The following is a 20,163-nucleotide window of genomic DNA, read 5'->3' as shown; positions in this document are numbered from 1 at the left end:
GCAGCCAGGATGCTGTTCAATCTCTTATTGGGTTGACATAAAAAGCTTCAATTAGCATTTTGTAGGACCTTCTTGGATGTCAGACTGACTGACTGAAACACGCCTCAGAGATTCAGCAATCATGCAACCAGCATGTCAGAATCCTGAGTTGGACGCTCCATCTCTGACCAGCTCTCTATTTTCTCTTTGCTCTGTAAACTGAAATGTCATGATTTTGAATTATTTTTTCTTTTTTTTTTTGACATATTCTTGATGAGAGGATGATAGTATCAGGAAATATTCCTACAGTGGACCGTTACATTTACAATCAAATCAGTCAGTAATGCTTTATTACGTTTATATTTAAAAGTAATTAATTTTTACTTAATGTCAGATTCACAATATTGAAACTTCAAGTAAAACTAAAAGACTATCTTTGAAAAAGTAATTTGCTGAATGAATAATTATCATGTTAATAAATTTTAATCATTAATAAAATAAAGAAAAGCTCAGAGTACTTTAATTTGAAACAAAGATTTAATTTGATCAAAATGTCTCTGAACAGTAAATGCAAGGTGTCCAAACATAATTAGGACTTTGATTTGAAAATCATTTGAAACTAAATTGCAACTTTGGAACTTTCTAAATAAACTGGATTGGGTTTCCGTAACAATTAGATGTTACGGAAAAGTTATGGTGAATAATTTTTTTATTATTCAATTGAAAAACCAAATATGGACCAAGTCATGATAAATCTGATTGGGTTTGTTTCTGGGGTCTGGTTCTTTACCTCTGTTGGTCAAACTTACTAGAATAAAGAGAGTGAGTAGCTTATTTATTGACAAGCTACTCCATCCAGTGTTAAATATTCATAAATACAAATATAATCTACGGTCTCTGGCTTTCTGTCCCCAGAACTCCTCCTTGCTGTAGCTTCTGGTTTCGAATCAATCTAGACGTGAGCTGGGCTTCACCTGGCTGTCCTCTCTGTTATAAAAAGAACGTGTGGGTCCACAAGAAAACTTTATTGTAACAAAAATAATTGACTTTATTCACTTTTCCATGGGTAGCAAAAGTAGTCATGAACATGTGCTTGTTTACATTCAGCAAACGCATGTTTATTACGACGTTTACAACAAGGTACAGTTAGAAAGACCGACACTCACCCATACACATCTCACTATTTTTTACTTGTACTGAAGTCATTGTTTCCTTAATCTTGAGGATTTTTTTTTTTTTTTTACTTTTTAAAATGATGCAATTTTTGGATGCATTTATACAGAAACGTGCAAGACTGCGCCCTTATTTCTGATGTGTGCATTTTTAGCTCAGGGCTTCCCACCAACACTTCCCATCTTACTTTCATAACAGACCCAAAAAATTGTCAAAAATACAGAAAACATGTTAGTTAGCCAACGTCTTGCTTTCACTTCACTTTTTTTGTCGATGAAAGGCACAATGTTGAAACTCTTTTTATTCCACTAAATTCTTCTCTTCTGACTTGGAAACACATTCTGAGACACTCCAAAGGTCACCAACACCAACCGAGCATCTGTTTCACATTGGTTTAATATCGATTTTATACAAACTTGCTTCTAAAATTGAGACTTAAAAACCGTGGAGAAAAAAAGTCAATGTTTTTGCCATTTGTAAAGTTACACATTCAAATAATTAACAACCTGATAAGACAAGGGAGCTTGTCTTATCAGAGTATCATATCTTATCAGATATGATACTATGCTGCCACAACAAAGTGACATTTCTAACAAACAAGCCAGATATTTAGTTTGAAGCTAAATTTATTTAGCAAGCTAAATATTTAGTTAACCAAATAATATTTAACTTGAAAGGGAATATTTAGGTAGCTCTGTGATAATTATTTAGTTGGAACCTTACTAAATAATTAGTAAGGTTATTTTTGTTTGAAAATATCTAATTTTCAAACAAAATTAGATATTTTGTTTGAAACTGTGATTTAAAAAAGAATACATAAAATGGTGAAAATATGACTTTGGAAAATGCAGCCCTATTTTCCCCTCTTATGACAGGCTAAATAAGCCAAATTATGGCTGCTAAATTTTGACTGTTTAACTTTACAAATGGCATAGCAACTATCATCATCATCATCATCATCATCATCATCATCATCATCATCATCATCATCATCATCATCATTATCATCATCATCTCAAAACTATTTCAGAATTTAAAAGATAAAAACAGAGAAATTTAGATCAAAAGAGACTTGAATAGTCCCAAAGTTAATTTAGGTTAAATTAATCTTGATAAAAGTTTACAAGTTCAAAGGTTCACACTCAAGATAATTTACTATAATATAATTTCCATATAGGGCCAAGTACTCAACAAATACACTATACAAATCTTACATGTTGTTGCAAACTTGTGGGATTTTTTTAGCTATAAAAAGCAAAGTTCCCCTGTGATTAGTTATTGAAAAGCAACAACTGTCCGTCTCTTTTTGTAAAGTTAATTATGGATATGCAATTTAGATAATAATGACCTCTGTACAGATTGACACCAGCCTCAGCTGATGGGTCAAAGCTGCACTCTCTGAAGGCGTCAGCTGTATAAGAATGTCCTACAGACCCATGCCAGGGTTTGGCACCATGGAAACAAGGTACTTTAAGTTATGCAAAAAGATGACTCATCATGAGAGCAAGTCGTTTTGTGATGTTTGTTTGTTTACGTATGAAATATACTCTACAATGTTGTACGATATTTTATTAATAAGAATTTTTCATGAAAGTGTGCTTTTCAAGTTTGTTGTTAAGGAGACAAAACAATATCTATTTAATATCTATCTCAAAAATCAAGATATTTTAGATTCTTTTTTTAAAAACTCTGCCCAGTTTTTGATGGAATATCTTAAATCTCAATAAGTTTGGAGTCAAACTTACTCCTAATTGAGCCAAACGTGCCTACTAAACTGGAATTTGTTTAAAATCTTATTTAAAATGAATAGGATTAAATATTCTCTCTTTAAAAACATAATACAGCACTGCTTAGGTTTTAGAGCAGCATCTGAACATTCAAAATAATCGTAAAGCATCTGAAACAAACAAAGGTTAACATATTTGGACAAGAAAAACAAAGATGTATGTTCCCACATCTGGAGAAAAACAAAGCGACCGTGTCTTCACAGCAGACATCTTGTGTCAGCTGTGAAGTAACACCAGAGGGGAAACTACGACTTTGCCTTTATTTCAGGATCTTGCTGTCTGTGAGTCAGAGGCGGTCCTACCCTCTTTGGCGCCTTGGACGGCACCACCTTTTCGGCGCCAGCCCCCTTCACCAAGTTGTTGACACAAGATGCCGCAATGGTCGGTTACATGTGTCGCCCATATCAGAAACCACCACTGCTCTGAGTTGACCAATAAGTTTGTTTTTTCTGGTGAGATTTTATGGGCAGCAGGACACACACACGTCAATAAACTGACACAGAACTAGAAAGAGTGTTTTTGTGCTCCTTTCCACTTAGCTATCAACTCACAGAAAATATAGTTGCGTCACATTACTGTTGTGAAGGGCACCATGGGGTAGATTTGTTTGACGGGGATTTTATATTAAAAGTTTTATCTTTTGTTATTTTTGACTACTAGAAGTTTAAAGGCTTGGCCACATCTTGTAATCTGCATACAATGAGTCTGGGGTTCATGTGAAACTATATTTTTCCAATGTAAAACCTTGACAAATGCAGCGATAGGGTGAAGAGTGTAGTATTTTCATTCACTGTTATGAAAAAAAAAGAAGAAAATCTTCAAATTGGGAGATCAGAGCTCCTAATCTGCCATGCAGACGAAGCCTCCACAACAAGTTAAAATGTGGAGGCAACTACACAACCACAATAGTGACAGTGGTGGCAGATATTAGAAACTGTGCCCAGCTTCATCCATTTGGAGCCACATACTTATGTGAACAGTTTAATTAACTTTGTCAAATGGGCCTCAAGATCACATGGTTCATCCCCTTCATTTTTACCCCAATTTTCTAATGCAGGAATGTCAATATTAAGAAAGTTTTCATGCTGGAATTTAAGAGTGGCTGGACCAACAGACTAGATTCATCATGGTCCTCTCGGCTCCATCCAACGTCTTTACATTGGGATTCAGAACATGGCCGTGTTCACATCTCAACCAATTCTAACAGAAAGACAAAACTTGGAACAAATGTTAAGGGGCAGTATTATATGTTTTCCAGACACATTTTGATGCACAATCAAGTAACTATTACCTTCAGTTGTTAAAAAAAATCTACATATAAATCAAACATGGCTTAAAAGAAATTTGATTTTGCAATTTAGCTCTTTGAAATTGAGCCTCTGTCACTTTAAGAAATGTGTGCTCTTTCTGACTCCCAGGAAATCATAACAACTACGCTTCACTATTAAGCCCTTACAAACGTTCATCACAGCACTGGGCTGAGAAACGGTTCATATAATGAGCTCAGGAGATGCACAGTTCCACCAGGTGCTTGCTAATTGCTGCTGCTGCTAGTTTGAAGGAGCAGAAGCTCGGCTTGGAACCTGCTCTGAGGATTAGCTGTGTGTGGAAATGGCACTCGGTTCCCTAAACATTTTACAAACCAGAATGGTTGCCACGGGAGATTCAAGGATTTCTCAAACATGCATAAAAAAAACAAAGAAACACTCCAGGTATGGTTATGATGAGGAAATAACATTATAACAAAGCCAAAAATGTTGATTTTACATAATACTGCCCCTTTAGAAAAAACATAATGCAAAAACATCTCAAAGAAATATAGCTTTCTGCTGATTCATCTTTAAGATGTCGGAATCTTGCATTAATGTTTATTTACTTCCATTTCAGTCCAGCCTCTGTGCTCTGTTCATGAGAATCTGCTGGATGTATTTCTCCACATCGTCGTGGATACTGCTGTCTGGCTGTTTTGCACCCTTATGATAGTCTTTGTTTTTTGATGCTGTGGGTTCCAGAGCGGAGATCAGAAACTGCTTACGTTGAGCAGCTGTCTGAGGAGGGGAATTGGCTTGGGATGGAGGTATTTGCTGAAATGGCTGGGAGTAAGGACGTGGGTAGTAGCTGGAGTAGAAAGACTTAGGCTGAAGGGCGGCAGGTGATTTTCTCAGCTGAGGTTGGACCCAGCTTTGATAGCGCCTTCTTGGAGGGAAAATGTACGGATCTTCCACAGAATTACCAAAGTAATTGTTGTGTGTTAGAGGAGGTTTAGGCCGGTAGTAATGGGATTTAGGTCTTGGCATGGGAGGAAAGTAGAAAGGATAGTAACCCACGATGGGTTTCCTTTGGTGGTAGGTGGAGTAGGAGTAGGGATACAAGGAGTAGCCAGTCCAGACAGACTTCGGTAACTTGAACCAGCGCTCCTGTTTCACCGGAAAGGGCTTTTCAGGTTTGGGTGAAAAATTATATGGTAGCAAAGGTTTAGGAAGTTTCTTTTGGGAAACGTCTGATTTTGGCGTGTTTTGGTCTTGAAACCAGGTTTTTAGGATATTTACAGCTGGAGACGGTTGCTTCGAGACCGGAAAGCTGTTTTGATTTGACGAAACTTGCCAACCGGAATGAAAAGAAGGAGACAGTGGCGCTGAGGTATGCTGCCGAACAGATGCCATCTCAGGTGGCACATCTTTCTTCTTCTTCTTCTCAACATCAGTGATTATGTCCACGACGTCATCAGCGGGGAGGTGCAATTTACTGGAAATCTCGATCAACTTGTCAATGGTCTGAGGGTCAAGGTCGTCCTCCTCTGTCACTTCCTCATCCGATCTCTTATCCTCTGCCGCATTTGACATAGACAAGCTGTGCTTCTTGTCACCTTTATTTTGTTTACCCATGTAGCTCAGCAACATGTCTGAGGCGATGTCAGCCAGCTTTTCCTCTTCCATTTTGGCTTTTTGTGCCTCTGCTGCCTGCCTCATCATCTCCTCCTGCTCCACTTTGGCTCGGGCTTCCTCCTCCTCTGGGCTGAGCAATTCCTCCTCCTCTTCCTCGTCTGTGTAATCGTCTTGCACCCCTTTCTGTTCAGTTGGAGTCGGGGGCTGGGTTGCTTTGCTAATATAGTTGCCGTCCTCTGATTCCTCTACAGAATTGCCTCGGGTAAATGTTGGGAAGTACACTGCTTTCTGTGTTTCTTCCTGCCATTTTAATTTTTTCTTGGTCATGGCGAGGTCACTGCCCTTATTTATCGGAATGATGTCGTTGTAGCTGCTGTAACCTCTAGTGTTTCTCTGCTGCTCCTCCAAAGCACCATCTCTTTTACTGTTAAGACGTGGAAACTCCTTCATCACGGTCTCCAGACTCTTCAGCTCCTCAGGATTGAGCTGCTCCTCCTCTTCGTAGCTGCTTTGCTCGGGGTTGGATGATCCCTGCTGGTTAGCAGCACCGCTCTCTGCTGTTCCGTCTGATCCATTTGGCTGCTGCTTTGTTTGAATTTGGACCGTCTGACTTGTGGTGTGGCTTGTCACCTTCTCAGTTATCTTCTCCTCCTCTTCCAGAGCTTTCTTCTTCTCCTCGTCCTCCTCCCGTTCCTGTTCTTTGCCGTGTGACGCAATAAACCGCTCCAGCTCTTTCTGCCCGTCTCTTTCTCTGTTTCTTGACACTCTCTCACCGTGTGGTTCTTCTTTTTGAATCTCGTCTCTCTCCGTCTGTGTCTCTTCTTCCATGCTGTTATAGTTCTCTTCATCCCTCTCTCTTTCCATGTGTGTGTGATTCAGAGCCTCCAGTAACACAGCAGCTAGTCTTTTGGGATCTACATCTTTAAAGAGCTCCTCTTCTTGCTCAGTTTGGTCTCTCAAGGCTCTTTTCCGTCTCTCCTGCGTTCGTTCGGTGTTTTCATAAACTGGAAGCCTGGGAAGAACCTCTCTGGGTGAGTCGTCATAATCTCCAAACGTAGAAACTGGGTTGGGTGTGGAGAGATGAAGGAAGGATAAAGATGTGAAGAGGACCATGATGGTGAGGACACACGAGGCATGGCAGTTTCTTGCCATGGTCTGATACAACAGGTCCTGAACTGGGTGCAGAGAGTGACCAAGAACACCTAGAGGGAAAAATAAGAACACAAAATCATATTTAAAGCTTTAAGAACTCTTTTCAGACAGCAGAAAACCAAACCAGGCACTGCAGGGCCAACGCCATCAGCAGCTGAAAAATAAGTCACCGGTAAAATATTAGAGACATTCAGAAAAACACACGTTTCACATTCACATGGCTCATCTGCCCAAGGCTTAGACAGAGGAATTTTTATGTACTGTTAGAAGAAAGTGTTTGTTGAGATGCATATTAAACTCAGCATGTCTTAGACCCGAAGTTGTACCGCCACTCAGTGAAAGTTTTAGTTTAAAACTCAAAAATCGGAATTGCGTCTCTTCAGGCTGCAGGGTGAACGTGGCCTTATTCACTCCAACTTTTCGTCATTGTTTGTGGTTACTGATTTAGTTCTGAATACCGAGGAAAGAACCCATGGCAGTCCAACATCTATGCCACATCTTTCGCTGAGAAAACTGTGAAAACAGTCATGTTTTTTTAAATTATTTTATTTTTTTCTTTGTATTAAAATTATTTTTTTTTTTATTTGTATTGAATGAAATGAATAAAGTTATTATTATTATTATTATTATATTATTATTATGTTCATTGAGAGACCCAGGTCAAGAGCAACGCAGACTGCCTGAAAAGCTGTTGGATGAGAAGACCAGAGCTCAGTTGGTTTCATGAATATTAACCAACGGCGTTTGAACTGCATCTAGTGCAGGTAATGTTTTCTAATGCACCCCAAGTGTTTGGGCAGACCAAAAGTACAATGAGTAACTGTAGGTCACCGGGGTAACTGCCTGTAAAACATCGCTATGGTGATGCTACCACTTAAGCCCTCTTGTGGCTGAACTAGATATGACAGCTCGTTGAGTCAAATCATTTTCATAACGCTGCATGTTTATTGTTTCTTTGTGGTTATTTATTTATTTGCAAACTTCAGAAAAATAAAGGATTGTGTGATCCATATAGGGGAGTATATATTTGATTATATCACTTTTTCACGCATGTAGGAAGTCAGAAATCACACTTATCACAAACATATTAAAACCCATAAAAAAAAAGAGACATAACTTAGCAACAAAGATGGTGTCAGGCTATCATGAGTTCAAACAACGTGTTCACGATCCAAGCATAGAGTCGTCCAAGCTTAAAAACCTGGGACGACAGGAAGTCATGGAGTTCAATATTAAAATAATTATCATAACCCAAAAGAGAGAGAGATCCTAACACACAACCAGAACTCACTCCAAGGAATACATCAAGGAATGGTTTCCAGAATGAGAAACCATTCCTCCAGGATCTGTCGCTCTAGATAAACAATGTCACATTAAATAAATAAATCATTTTATTTGAACAACTTATGAGCAATTCACCATTAATCCATCACACTATGATCAATTTGTGATTATACCTGCAGCTTAATATGCAACAATGTCATGATAAAAAAAAATGCAACAACGACCAGCAAATGAATATTCCACGTTTAAAAACGGAATATTAAATATTTAAATTCCCTCCGCATACTTTTCAATTAAAAGTATGTTTCACCTCACAGCTTTCAACAGCATCATTATTCTGCTGTGGACCTGATGCGTGCTGCCCTCGTTGCTCCTGATTCTGCCACACTGACGCAAGATGACGACATTCATTAGCGCTTTGGCCTTATTCCATCCTACTTATCAAATAAACACATTCCTTCCATCTGCTCCAAAGGTCCGATCAGCTCATATCACTGCAGCAAAAAAAAGAAAGAGAGAACAAAAAGAAAAGGATGTAACGACCCCCTGCCCACCCACCCACCCCCACCAACACCTGCAGCTCAACACAAGGCGAAGAAAACCTACAGATAACACTGGCAGAGTGATCTAAATGAGGGTACCTCCTCTTTGGCCCATTTGTTACCCAAATTCCATTCATAACAAAGAACCGTGGGGAGGGGGAGGAAGAGGAAGAGGAGGAAAAGGAGGATGAGGAGGAGAAGGTGGGGGTGGGAGGAGGAGGATTAGAAGGATTAGGAGAATGAGAAACCGAAGCTCCCAGCAGATTTGACCAGCATACAATGAAGGTCCAACGACGCGCTGCCAGTGCAGGTTCTGCTCTCCACTGACTGGATTCCAGATGTTCAAACTGTTTGAGAAACAACCATGACTGGACTGGAGGTGCAGGTGATGCGGAGCGCAGCGGGACCCAGCCTGCTGTCTGCCTCGCATTTGTTGCTGCTCACCTGAGCGCAGCTCTAACTTCCTCCTTCAGCGCGTGTCCAGGAATGAACCGGGCGGTGAAACGGTTTTCTACCTTTGGGGGGTTGAAGGGGAGTGGGGGGGGGGGGCGGGAGGTAAACAAGGCTGATTGATTAGTTGCCACTTACTTGCCAGTGAAGGGAGGGGGGCTTCGGGGATTCCAGGTCCCGTTTTCTCGTCACGTCAGGTGCAGAAAACCCCGCGGTCACGCGCACAACCCGCTCCAGATGTCGCTGATATTTCTGAGTCGCAGTCAGATGTTGGAGTTGGTTTTTGTCGACGTGTCCTGTCGGGGTTCCTCTCCTGGAATGCCTGTTTTCAGAACTATGGACAGCGGGGCTGTGGATCTCAGGATCTCTCCGCCTTCCAGGCTCACGTGACATATGCGTCAAGAGGTCCCTTTGACGTCACCAACTTGCATTTCATTCATAGTTTTTGGGCAACAGAAGAACCCCCCTGTCCCCCAACCCTCCTCTGCTGTCCTGGCAAATTGAGGCCAGACTTTCTCCATATGTCCTCAATAACCAGATCTATACTCACATAACAAGAAATAGCTAAAGAAAAGCTTAAGCAAGGTAGCCCTAAAACACGGGATTCCATTAGTGCCAGAAACCTTTGCGTCGAGATAAAGTTTGTACTTAGCAATTCGCCCAAAAGTAATATAACTTGCTTATGTGTATATGTAAGGTGCTTGTGACTGGAAACATTTGGAGTCTTTGTGTGATGAAAAATATCTCGGTTCAGCTCAAAATAGCAAATGTAGTAATCCACACAATTCATAGCACACAGGGGAAGTATGAGTTACTTTCTAAAATGTGTTGTACAAAAGAAAATCCAGAAACTATCTATAAAATATCTATAGATACAGATAGATAGATAGATAGATAGATAGATAGATAGATAGATAGATAGATAGCTAGCCAGCTAGCTAGCTCTGGAGAAAATTAAGAAACCACTTATAGTTATCAGTTTCTCAGATTTTACTTTCTATAGGTATGTGTTTGAATAAAATGGACATGTCTCCAAAATTCCAAGCAAAAATTTTGCATTTCTTTGCAGAAAATTACAAATTCTCAAAATAATGAAAGGGATGCAGTGCTTTCAGATCTCAAATAATGACGAGTTCACTTAGAAACAACAATAATAATGGTTTAACTCAGGAAGAGGTCAGAAGTCAGTATTTGGTGGAATAATCATGAGCTTTTCAACGGGCTTCAGTGCAGTGGTCTGTTCATTATTCCAGAGCCATATATAACCCGGTTTTCTTTTTATTAGGCTCCTCCCATTTTACTGAATCTTCCTCAGTAAAACAAAACTTGTAATGATTTTAGAGAGGTGGGTGGCACACCCAAAAATGTACTGAAGTAGAAGTAGCACAACTTAAAACATATTTTATTATATTTTACTCAAGACTAAGAAGTGTCCAGCCAAGAAATTACTCAAAAATAAAAAAGTAATTTATTAAAATGCTACTCATGTGCTAACTAATCACATCTGATTGAATATTTGAAAATGATGCAATCAAGCAGGAAAAATGTTATGCAAAATCTTTTGAATTTTAATGACTAAAATAAAAATAAAAATTGTATGCAAGTGACATGGTAACAAAACGGATACGAGCAAAAGAAACCATTTTCCCAATTTTATTTTTAAGCTCACAAAAATCTATGAGACATTATGCTGTATGTTTGAACATAGTACTTCCAGAGCTGAATGGCCCAGCAGGTAGAAAATAGCATTAAAATAACAAAATAAGACATCTCACTTTAACATAAACTGTGTTTGTCTCTGATGGATTTTTTAAAAGTTTTTTTCTTCTTTCGAATAAGTTACTCACAGTTGGTGGAGGATCCAGAAATTTCCCCCAAGAGTAAAAAGTAGAGTAGTAAAGTTACACCTAAAATTATTTTCTTCCCCCAAAAAAGTTCCTCAATAGTAAATGCAACTGAGTAAATGCAACTAGTTACGTTCCAGCTCTGCTCTATGTGGGTCAGTTCTCTGTGTAAAGTATTGATGTTATTAGGGGTTTAGAATCAAACACAAAACAGTAAATCTCATCCTAACAAACTGAACATATTAACTTAAATTTAAAGGATGAGCAGTAGTTGTACCTCTGTCGTAGGTAAGCCATCCTGGCAAGAAGGCTGTGGCTTCCTTTCTGGATATACATGATGACTCTTACATTTACAAGTTATTTTCATGGTAAAACCCAAAAACCTCAAATGTAATATGGTATGAAGGAAGTTGGCTAAAGAGAAATGATATTAAAGTCAGACAGACAAATCACCTAATAAGAAAGTTGAAGAGGTTTCTGAAACGACAGGCTTTGGTCCCATGACTTTATTATAAAACACCCCAAGTTAGCAACCAGAAACAATGCCCCAAAATTGTTAGTCATTCATTTACTTTATAGCACTGAACCACCAAGGAGTCGCAATTCAAACTGCAACAACTCTCTTTCACCACAAGGGGGCGTGAATGTTGTATTATTGGCGGTTGCTTAGTGTTGCACCTGTTTAATCCACATCTTTCAGTTAGAGTATTTAAGAGTCGTCAGCAGCTTTACTCACCTTAGCTAAGAGTGTTGTCAGTAATAAACCTCCATAGCTAACAGCTCTTTCCAGAATGAGACAGAAGGTCACATTCTCACCAGCTGGTATCAGCGCTAACCCAAAATGATTCGTCACGTTTCATAAAGTCCGCGTTGTCTAACATTAAACTGCATGTCAACTTTTTTCCAAATCCATTTGTTAGCTGTAAAGTTTTAGAGTGCTAATATGGTCCAGAGTTCATCCAACTGAGGCAGAAAGAACAGCTTTCTTCTTCTGGGCTGTTCTGAGACAAGGCTACCTGGGTTCATACAGGAACGCTGAGCAACCAGCAGGGGGCGCACCCACTGCTGTCTGAAGAAAGAAACATCAGTGCTTTACACAAGCTACTGTGGCTATGTGGGAAACAGATGCAACCACTCAGTGCCAGGAGCAGGCTGTTAGTGCTGTGAGTAAAGATTGTGTATGTGCTGCTAAATGTGCTACTGGCTTACCTTTCAAGGAAGTGATTATCTGCAGTCAGCAGTGTCCATGCTAACTAGTGTCAGGAAGAAGCTGTAGCATAGCAGAGAGGAAGAGGGAGGGAGAGGTACATCTATGAGCCTGATTGACAGCGCTACAGCCAAAACTTCGATTGGCTGTTTTTGAGAGAGCTGCATATTTCTGCAGTTACAACTGGGAGCACTGGGAGAAGGCAGAGGAGCTGGGTTTTTTTTTTTTTTTTCCAGATTACCTCTCATATCATACTGTTATGCCAGTGACATTTTTAACAGATATTTAAAAGTTACCTATTATATTTCCTTAAACAGATTGGGTCTATACAAAGAAGATTCATTACGTTTTTTTGCACAAAATCATTCTGAGATAATGAAACTTCAGTCTGCTCAGTTCTTTCCAGCTCCTTTCAGAATGAGCTGTTGCAGAGCGTCTTGTCACTTTAAATCCAAATAACTTGCTGCTGGCCACGCCCTCCAACAAAATGTAAACTTGGCTGCAAACAGATGCGCACTTATACAAGTGTACATCTTTGAAAAGCAGAAGAAGAGCATCCTGCACAACCAATTTCTAATCGATTAGTCAACAACAAAACTTGTTTTTTCCAGCAGCTGCTGTACAGAGTATATAGCAGTAAAACCAGCTGACCAAAGGTGCTGGAGCTCAGCTTGGGTTGCTAGGTGACAGGTTGGGCTTTGATGGGGTTGATAGGTTAGGGACAGTGCCTGCTAATTTGTGATGTTACATTCTGGAGGTTTTAGAGAAGTCTCATTTTCCAGACACCAAAAAACATCAACTTATTGCCGGGGTGTTTTTTTAAGCACTTGGACTTAGAAGTAGTAGAAACATAAATGGAAGTACAAAAACATACAAACGATGAAATTTGCATAATACATCCCCTTTAAATAACATATTTTTTTATAATAGTTGTGCCACTGTAGCATTAAAACCCAGAACCAACATCCAGAGATGGTTCTCACATCTCCATTTTGGTTTGGTACTGCAGTCAACTCAAGCTAATGGGTCAAGAAACGATTGAATGTCTTTTGTTCATTTTCATTGATGAAGTTTATCATTTTAGTTTTCGGTGATATTACATAAACAAAGTGGAATCTTCGACTATCAAGAAGCATAGAATAAACAAGTCTGACAGTTAATCAGCAATTCTAGATTAAGGAACAATTTGAATGAAGACAGAAAACTAATCGGAACAAAACTCTAGCCTCAGTCCTGAGCCGGTTCTGAGCATGTTGAATGTCCGTTGTCATGGAGATAGCTGGAGGCACATGGCTTGAACTCTAATACGCCAACGAGAACTCAAGTCTTTACAGCCATGATTTTAGGTCATTGAGAATGATTTGTTTTCACCTGACCTGCCTGGAATAAACCTGGTTCTGGACACACTTATAGAACCTGTGACCTCTCACAGTCCTTCGATGTTCTGACCCGGTCCTCGTTCACATTCAGTTGTGATCGGCAGGCCTACATCCAGGCTTGGCTTTGCTTGTTTGACAAGCGCTTTATATCAGCCTGCAAGCCTGCCTCAGTATGACTACAATCACAGCGAAGCTTCAAACTATGTCACATCTGTAACAATCAGAACATGCACTGCTCCTCCAGGCACATAAAAGTTAAATATAGCCCATTACCATTATCCCACACTTAGATAATGCAGACACACACACACACACGCACGCGCACGCACACAAACAAAAAAGAGAGCCAAAGGGCCAGTCCAATGCAAGGATTCACTGAGTCTTATCCCCAGAGGAGATGTTGCTCCAGGACCCCAGAGTCCAAACTGTCCTGCCTCCTCCTGCCTTTTGTCTCAAACTTCGTACAGTTTCACTGGGACTACGCCAAGCCCATCTCCTCCAATACACTCCTGGGAGACTCGTCCTCCTGCAAACAGCAAAATCCCAAATGAAAACAGAACACTGCTGCATTATTCACATAAAAGTAAAGACAAATGTAGATAATGTCCCTTCTTTCTGTAGCCATCGCAAGACAAAATGTATGAACTGGAGCAACAAAGTTGTTTTAGGTGCTGGTGGGATGTTGATTATATTGTTAACATTATTATTATTATTGTTATTATCCATGCCAACAAAAATATATCAAACTAGGAAGACTATCAAAGTTTTAACAATGTGAGCGACTAAAGGAAAGGCAGGGAGGGATGAAAAACAGAAAGGAAAAGAAAACAGCTGTAGAAGAGATATTAATTCCTAGTGAGCAGAGTGACACTTCCTGATCTGGATCTTTCTGCTCCACCAGGAGCAGAATGATGGATATCTTTGGCTGTGTTGACAAAAAAAAACATGGGCAAAGTACAGACTGAAGCTGGATGGGTTACTCTGCACTGCTACAATGCAAACACATTCATTTTATAACATATGCACTGCTGTTTTCTTTGATAACTGGGCTTTCTGATAAAAATCCGGTACCAAAATGGTCAAAATTTGTAAACTGCTACTTATTCCACAATAGTGTCTACATCCAGGCCTGCATAGTAAACGCCTGAAGAAAGTATTTCTAGCAGTACAAGAGACGTTTGGAAAACAAACGCAGTTTATCCGGTAAAGACTGATGCTTCTAATGCTGCTTATTCAAGTAGGTTTCACTCATGTCATTGAATAAAGATATTAGAGACTACCAAAGGCTTTATGAAAAAAAAGATTTCACAGTTAGACACTACAGTCTTTCTGATAAAGCAGCCAGTCTCTGATCTGTCTCCTACCAATCACAAATCAAACCAGCTTATCTCAGCATGTGTGAGCCGGCACCATTGGACCAAACGAGACGTGGAGTGAAACTCAGTTTGCTGCAATCAAGTCACAAAGTCCAATAATTTTAAACACATAAAAGACAATATGGGTTTACTACAAACTCTGACTTCACAAAGCCAGAAAAAGAGAAATAATGAAAAGGGGAGAAAGAGTCACAGCATGTAAATACAGATTTGGATCATGTTTAGAGAAATAATGACTGAAAGAAGAGTTTTTAATAGTCATTTCTAAACACTGGCTGACTGGGTGAAGAAGGGAGGTGTTACCTCCTGCAGCAGATCAGCTTGTTCGATGGCTTTGAGGACGCTCTTCTTGGATGTGTCCTGGATCTCTCCTCCCATCAGGAACTCGTCTAAAATGAAGTAAGCCTTCTCAAAGTTAAAGATTATGTCCAGCTCACACACCTGCAAAAATACACAGCAAACAGCTTTATAATCAGGCTTTAACTAAACCATTAATATTCAGAAACAGAGAATGCTTCAGTTCCGTGACTTACACTGCCAAAGTATTTATCCAGCAGCTCTACAAAGCGGTGGATGATCTCCAGTGTAATCAGCTCGTTGTCCTGCTCTTCAATAGCACAACAAAAATATAGGCTGGCGTACCTGCGTGGGTATAAACATAGGAGAAGAACGACATCAGCGTTTACATCTGGAAGCTGGTCAAAATGAATCAAATCGGTCTGAAAAATAGATGTCACTCCATGAATGTGAAAATTTAAATAATTTACTCATTTGTTCTAGACAAAAAATACAAAATGAATCAACTCAAATATCAAAGCAGGACATCAACTCAGGGTTTCCTGAGTAAAGCAAAGTAAAGCCAAGCAGGCCGCCAGGCTTTACTTCCTCCCCGCCCCCCGTCAGGCTAAGCCTTGCTTGATTTAGTTTTTATTAAATAAATAAATAAAAAATCTGCTGCATTCTTTTTTTTTAATATTATTTTACATAAGCCGGACTGCAAGCATATTTGCTATACTGAGCATGTCACCAGCAGAACAGAACTGTTCCTGAAAGATGGGTTTAAAGTCGATGCATTGAGTGAAGCATGAAGTCTCTGTGAATTGGCCGACTAGCAAGGCTGCATCTCTGAAGTTTACCTCGGCACGGCTCCCGCGCCTCCTTTCATTCAAACTGGACAGACATTTATATCAACCCTCGGTGAGGACTTGTGTTTCTTTGGAGAATTCGTCATCAAAGTTTGAGTGAAGTTTAAAAGCCAAAGCTCAACGTGAGCCGCAAACATAACCTCTAGTCGCGCTTTCAGAGGTGTGCATTGAGCGTGCAGTAAGAGTGATATATCTACTGAAGCGCCAGTCAGTATTAAAAATTACTAACAACTTGAAATGAAAAAAAGGGAGTTTGTTTTAGTACCTTTTATAGACAATCTTAAGGTCCCTCCATTCAAGAAAACTGCACATCTTTGGTTTGCGGGCAAGAACTATCTGCATCAGCTCCCTGACCATCTTCTTTTTGTCTCGTTCCGCCGTAGCCGTGTACCATTTCTGCAGTCGCAGCTTCCCCTGCCGACTGAACAGCAGCATGAATCGCATCTAGAGGGAAACAGAGATATCATTAATATTATTTTATTTTTAGCGTGTCCTGTACAGCAGTGTGGCACTCAGAATTGTTGTCTGAGTGCCAAGGTGAAGCACGACTTTTACTTTGGCAACATTGGCTTTCACCATAATGCTCCACTTGCCTGTGAATAGATCATGCTCCATTTAATATAGATAAGAAACTTTATTAGACGTCGCTTTGGGTTTATTTCAAATGTAATGAACACAGAGACACAAAAGAAAGGAGAGATGTGTGGAAAACGTTTAATGGGAAAGAAGGAGATAAGAGTTGACTGGAGAAAGAAGCTGAGATTGGCCTTTCTGACCAACACAAATGTGGTCTTGGTCATTTTTGCAGCACAACAGCAAATGGATGAAACAATTAGCTGATGTGGAAAATATTTGGGTCAATTTACTTATTAAAAATTGGGTTAAAATGAAACAGAGACCTTTAGAAAAGCTTGATGTAAAAAAGACTTTAAGTCGGTAAAAGCCTACAGAAGCTAAGGTTAGCTTGTGTTTTTGCCCCTAGTCAAAGTAAAAAATTGCATCTGTTGTTGTGCATATGTAACCAGCAGACAGAAGAAATGTAACGTTAGGATCAGTTTTTATTGTTAAAAAGCTACTTATTTTACAGCTTCTTTGAGTTGTGGTATCAGGGATAAATTTTCTTTTTATCAAAGTACTGATAATTACAGTTCATCAAATTTATGGACTAAACATTTTCACTCTGCGACAGGTAATGCTGACTGGAATAAAAAGATTTGACTCTTTATTTAATTTCCTTGAATTGAAAACAAAAATAACAGAATTTGCAACAGAACATGAAATGGCAAACCTTGCCTGGATTAGAGAGGTGGGACGTCTGCTCAGTGTTTTTTTTGTTTGTTTGTCTTTTAAAGCGCCCGGCAGTCAAAACTCGCCTTCTTAGGGCTTGGCGATGCTCGGTCCAAAACGGTACAGGAAACTCCCTACAATGTGGGCCAACCAACTGCAGGGGTGGATGTTGAGGTCAGGGGCCATTAGGGACATGGATGGTTACCTCACAGGTAACCATCTGATGGGGCGTTAGCTCCTCTGACTAAGGCCTTTGCACTCAAATGACAAAACTGGACCTCACTCCGCACATTGGAGTGAGGTCCAGTAAGGTCCTCACTAGTTGAGGACCTTCGCTCCTCAACCAGTTGAAATTGAATCTCCCTTTTAAGATTTTCCAGACCTGTCTGAACAGAGATCCCATGGTAGGAACCAAATGTCTCTTCTGGCTTGGAAACGCCTTTAGCCCCCCAGAATGAGCTGGAGAGTGTGTGTTTCCTTCCTGGACCTGTTGCCCCACGACCTGATCTCACATAATTAAAAGACAAGGGATGCATTACTGGACTGAATTGGAATGCATGGAAGTGATTTTGAACCTGTCTATATTATTGAATTGATCTAATAATGCATCCCTGCATGCACATCAGATCTGTTCATTTTGTGAAGTGCCTTTCCATTTATTACAGAAGGAAAAAAGACTCAAAGTTAATAACTGCGAGTATCATTTAGGTTTTTAGAATTAAGTCCAATTAAACACAACATCAGTCAGACGCTTCTAGGAAAGAGGCTGTGTTCTCTGGACGTTCATTCTCCAGCCTACAACCTTAAAAAAGGAAGGAATATTCACAGGAAGATAAACGTTACAGCAAAGCTGCTCTGTTTTATCCTTTCACCACTCCTACTCTGTCACAGATTCTAGATTATGAAATATTAGGTAAGGTTGGACAAGGTGTTATACAAGGAATACAAACTTAGAAATGCTATCTTTAACTATCATCATTTTGTCTTTGCTTTAGAAAAAAAGAGAAAACTTGTAAGCGTTTTGCTATGTAACCACAACTTCTCACACACATGATGGGCAACATTTTCTGATGAACAGGACAGAAAAGTTACCTATAGAGTGATTAAGTGAGTTAAAAGCTCACTGATAGGTCAGTGTATCATATGGTCATTTGGTTTTCACTTTAGAAATGGATATTAAAAAATAAGAAATAAGTGGGGTATTTTTGTTTGTCTTAAAGTTCAAAAATTAAAATTAAAATACAAAGCATTCTTCTTTTTCAGAAACCAGGAAAAAGCTGACACACTCGACTTGTATCCAATTAAATCCAGACAGAACTGAAGATCAGAGAGCATGTAATGATCGACAGAACCTTCCAGTTTTTCATAGTTTTTGTGAGAATGGCTCAAGATCACAGCTGAGAGTTTTTACCCATAAGCGAAATCTATGAAATAACAAGCATTGATATATTTGTGTTGTGTGGATTACTTGGGTTGTTGCCAATATCTGGTGTAATTCTATGTCAATGGTCCCAGTAGGAATATGTCTACTGAGAAAAACATTGACGTATACATCCAATGCTTATTTGACATGCTGTATAAATGACAACCAAAAAGTGAATTATTATTAGTGAAAACCAAACATTTAAATAAGCTCCGTGTCTGAGGCTTTTAAACGGGACTGGAAGTTGAATCTGGAAACTTCAGCAGAAAATATTCCAAACTGTGAGGTCTAAGCTGAATATGAGCAGCACCGACGCTGACTGGAACAGTAAACACGGCTGCCCTGTTTTCACCCGCTCTGCTGCCTAAAATGCCGAAGGCCTGTTGGCTGACTACAGCCAGGTAAACGTAGCGCAGGTGAGCACTTCCTGGAAACATACACCTTGCTAGCATTAGCACAGTTTAGCTTCCCTCTCATTCAACCTGGTCAGGGACAGTAACTTACCATTCTGCAAGATTTTCGAACGTCTCTCGAACGTCACAGCCTCTCACTTCCGATTCCGATTTACAGTTTGCACAGCGGCTAATGCTGAAGGTCCATTGCAGCCTGGTGTTCCTAAAAAATTCAACGAAACGCAAAAGCAGCACTGCCGTGAAACGTCCACTACTGAGCACTTCCGCCTCTACTGAGCATGCGCACACCGACGTAATACTTATAAATTATAACTACCACCACCTCTATTATTATTATTATTATTATTATTATTATTATTATTATTATTATTAGACATATATGAAACTCACTTTTTTCGTTCGACTAAAATCGTCTGCACATTAAGACTCATGGATATTATCTGCTATTACAGTAACAGAACATTGTAATTTTGAACATATGCTAAATTTTCTGATTGGATCACTCAAATTGATTAACAACAAAAAGAGCAATATGTTATTTCTAATTACAAAAATGATCTCGAATGATTTTATTTTTCTTAGTTATTTACTTTGTGTTTTTTGCATTGTTTTTCATTTTTCTTTTCTTTCTTTTTCCTAGGTTGAGATATTTTGTTTTATTATTGTTGTATTTTTCTTAAAATATGTATTTCTGTTTATCTTGATTAAACTTGTCCTATGATTATCACACAATGGACTCTTTACACATTACACATACAATTTTATTATTAGTAGTAGTAAATAATAGTTGTAATACCACACAAACTACAGATATATAGTCCAAACTGAAATTGCACT

The 20,163-nt window shown here is 39.3% G+C and overlaps 2 protein-coding genes across 4 annotated transcripts; both read right to left on the bottom strand.

Annotated features, from left to right (window-relative positions):
• Positions 1-2,697: 2,697 nt before the first annotated feature.
• Positions 2,698-9,632, bottom strand: vgf (VGF nerve growth factor inducible). Of its 3 annotated transcripts, none has more exons than XM_032583987.1 (2): positions 9,391-9,632; positions 2,698-7,026 (listed from the first exon to the last, which is right to left on the bottom strand). In XM_032583987.1, the coding sequence occupies exon 2, from the start codon at positions 6,974-6,976 to the stop codon at positions 4,823-4,825; it is 2,154 nt and encodes a 717-aa protein (XP_032439878.1). In that variant the 5' UTR covers positions 6,977-7,026; positions 9,391-9,632; the 3' UTR covers positions 2,698-4,822. The 3 variants fall into 3 exon arrangements, with proteins under 3 accessions (XP_032439878.1, XP_032439880.1, XP_032439879.1); XM_032583989.1 differs by lacking the exon at positions 9,391-9,632 and adding an exon at positions 9,247-9,339; XM_032583988.1 differs by lacking the exon at positions 9,391-9,632 and adding an exon at positions 8,571-8,764.
• A 3,504-nt stretch (positions 9,633-13,136) lies between these two features.
• On the bottom strand, positions 13,137-19,595 carry ap1s1 (adaptor related protein complex 1 subunit sigma 1). Its single transcript, XM_032584055.1, has 5 exons — positions 19,418-19,595; positions 16,469-16,647; positions 15,592-15,700; positions 15,362-15,499; positions 13,137-14,208 (listed from the first exon to the last, which is right to left on the bottom strand). Exons 1-5 carry the CDS (start codon positions 19,418-19,420, stop codon positions 14,161-14,163), a joined length of 477 nt encoding a protein of 158 aa, XP_032439946.1. The 5' UTR covers positions 19,421-19,595; the 3' UTR covers positions 13,137-14,160.
• Positions 19,596-20,163: the final 568 nt, after the last annotated feature.

The sequence above is a fragment of the Xiphophorus hellerii genome, chromosome 14 (assembly GCF_003331165.1).
Source record: "Xiphophorus hellerii strain 12219 chromosome 14, Xiphophorus_hellerii-4.1, whole genome shotgun sequence".
Taxonomy (NCBI): Eukaryota; Metazoa; Chordata; class Actinopteri; order Cyprinodontiformes; family Poeciliidae; genus Xiphophorus; species Xiphophorus hellerii.
This window is presented reverse-complemented; position numbering and strand designations above follow the sequence as displayed.

Bases quoted from the DNA above. Each gene is read 5' to 3' on its own strand.
- vgf (XM_032583987.1), bottom strand. From the start codon at position 6,976: ATGGCAAGAAACTGCCATGCCTCGTGTGTCCTCACCATCATGGTCCTC.
- ap1s1 (XM_032584055.1), bottom strand. The intron at 15,701-16,468 runs GTACTAAAACAA...ATACCCACGCAG, and splicing joins CTTAAGATTGTCTATAAAAG to GTACGCCAGCCTATATTTTT. The intron at 15,500-15,591 runs GTAAGTCACGGA...GTATTTTTGCAG, and splicing joins TGGATAAATACTTTGGCAGT to GTGTGTGAGCTGGACATAAT.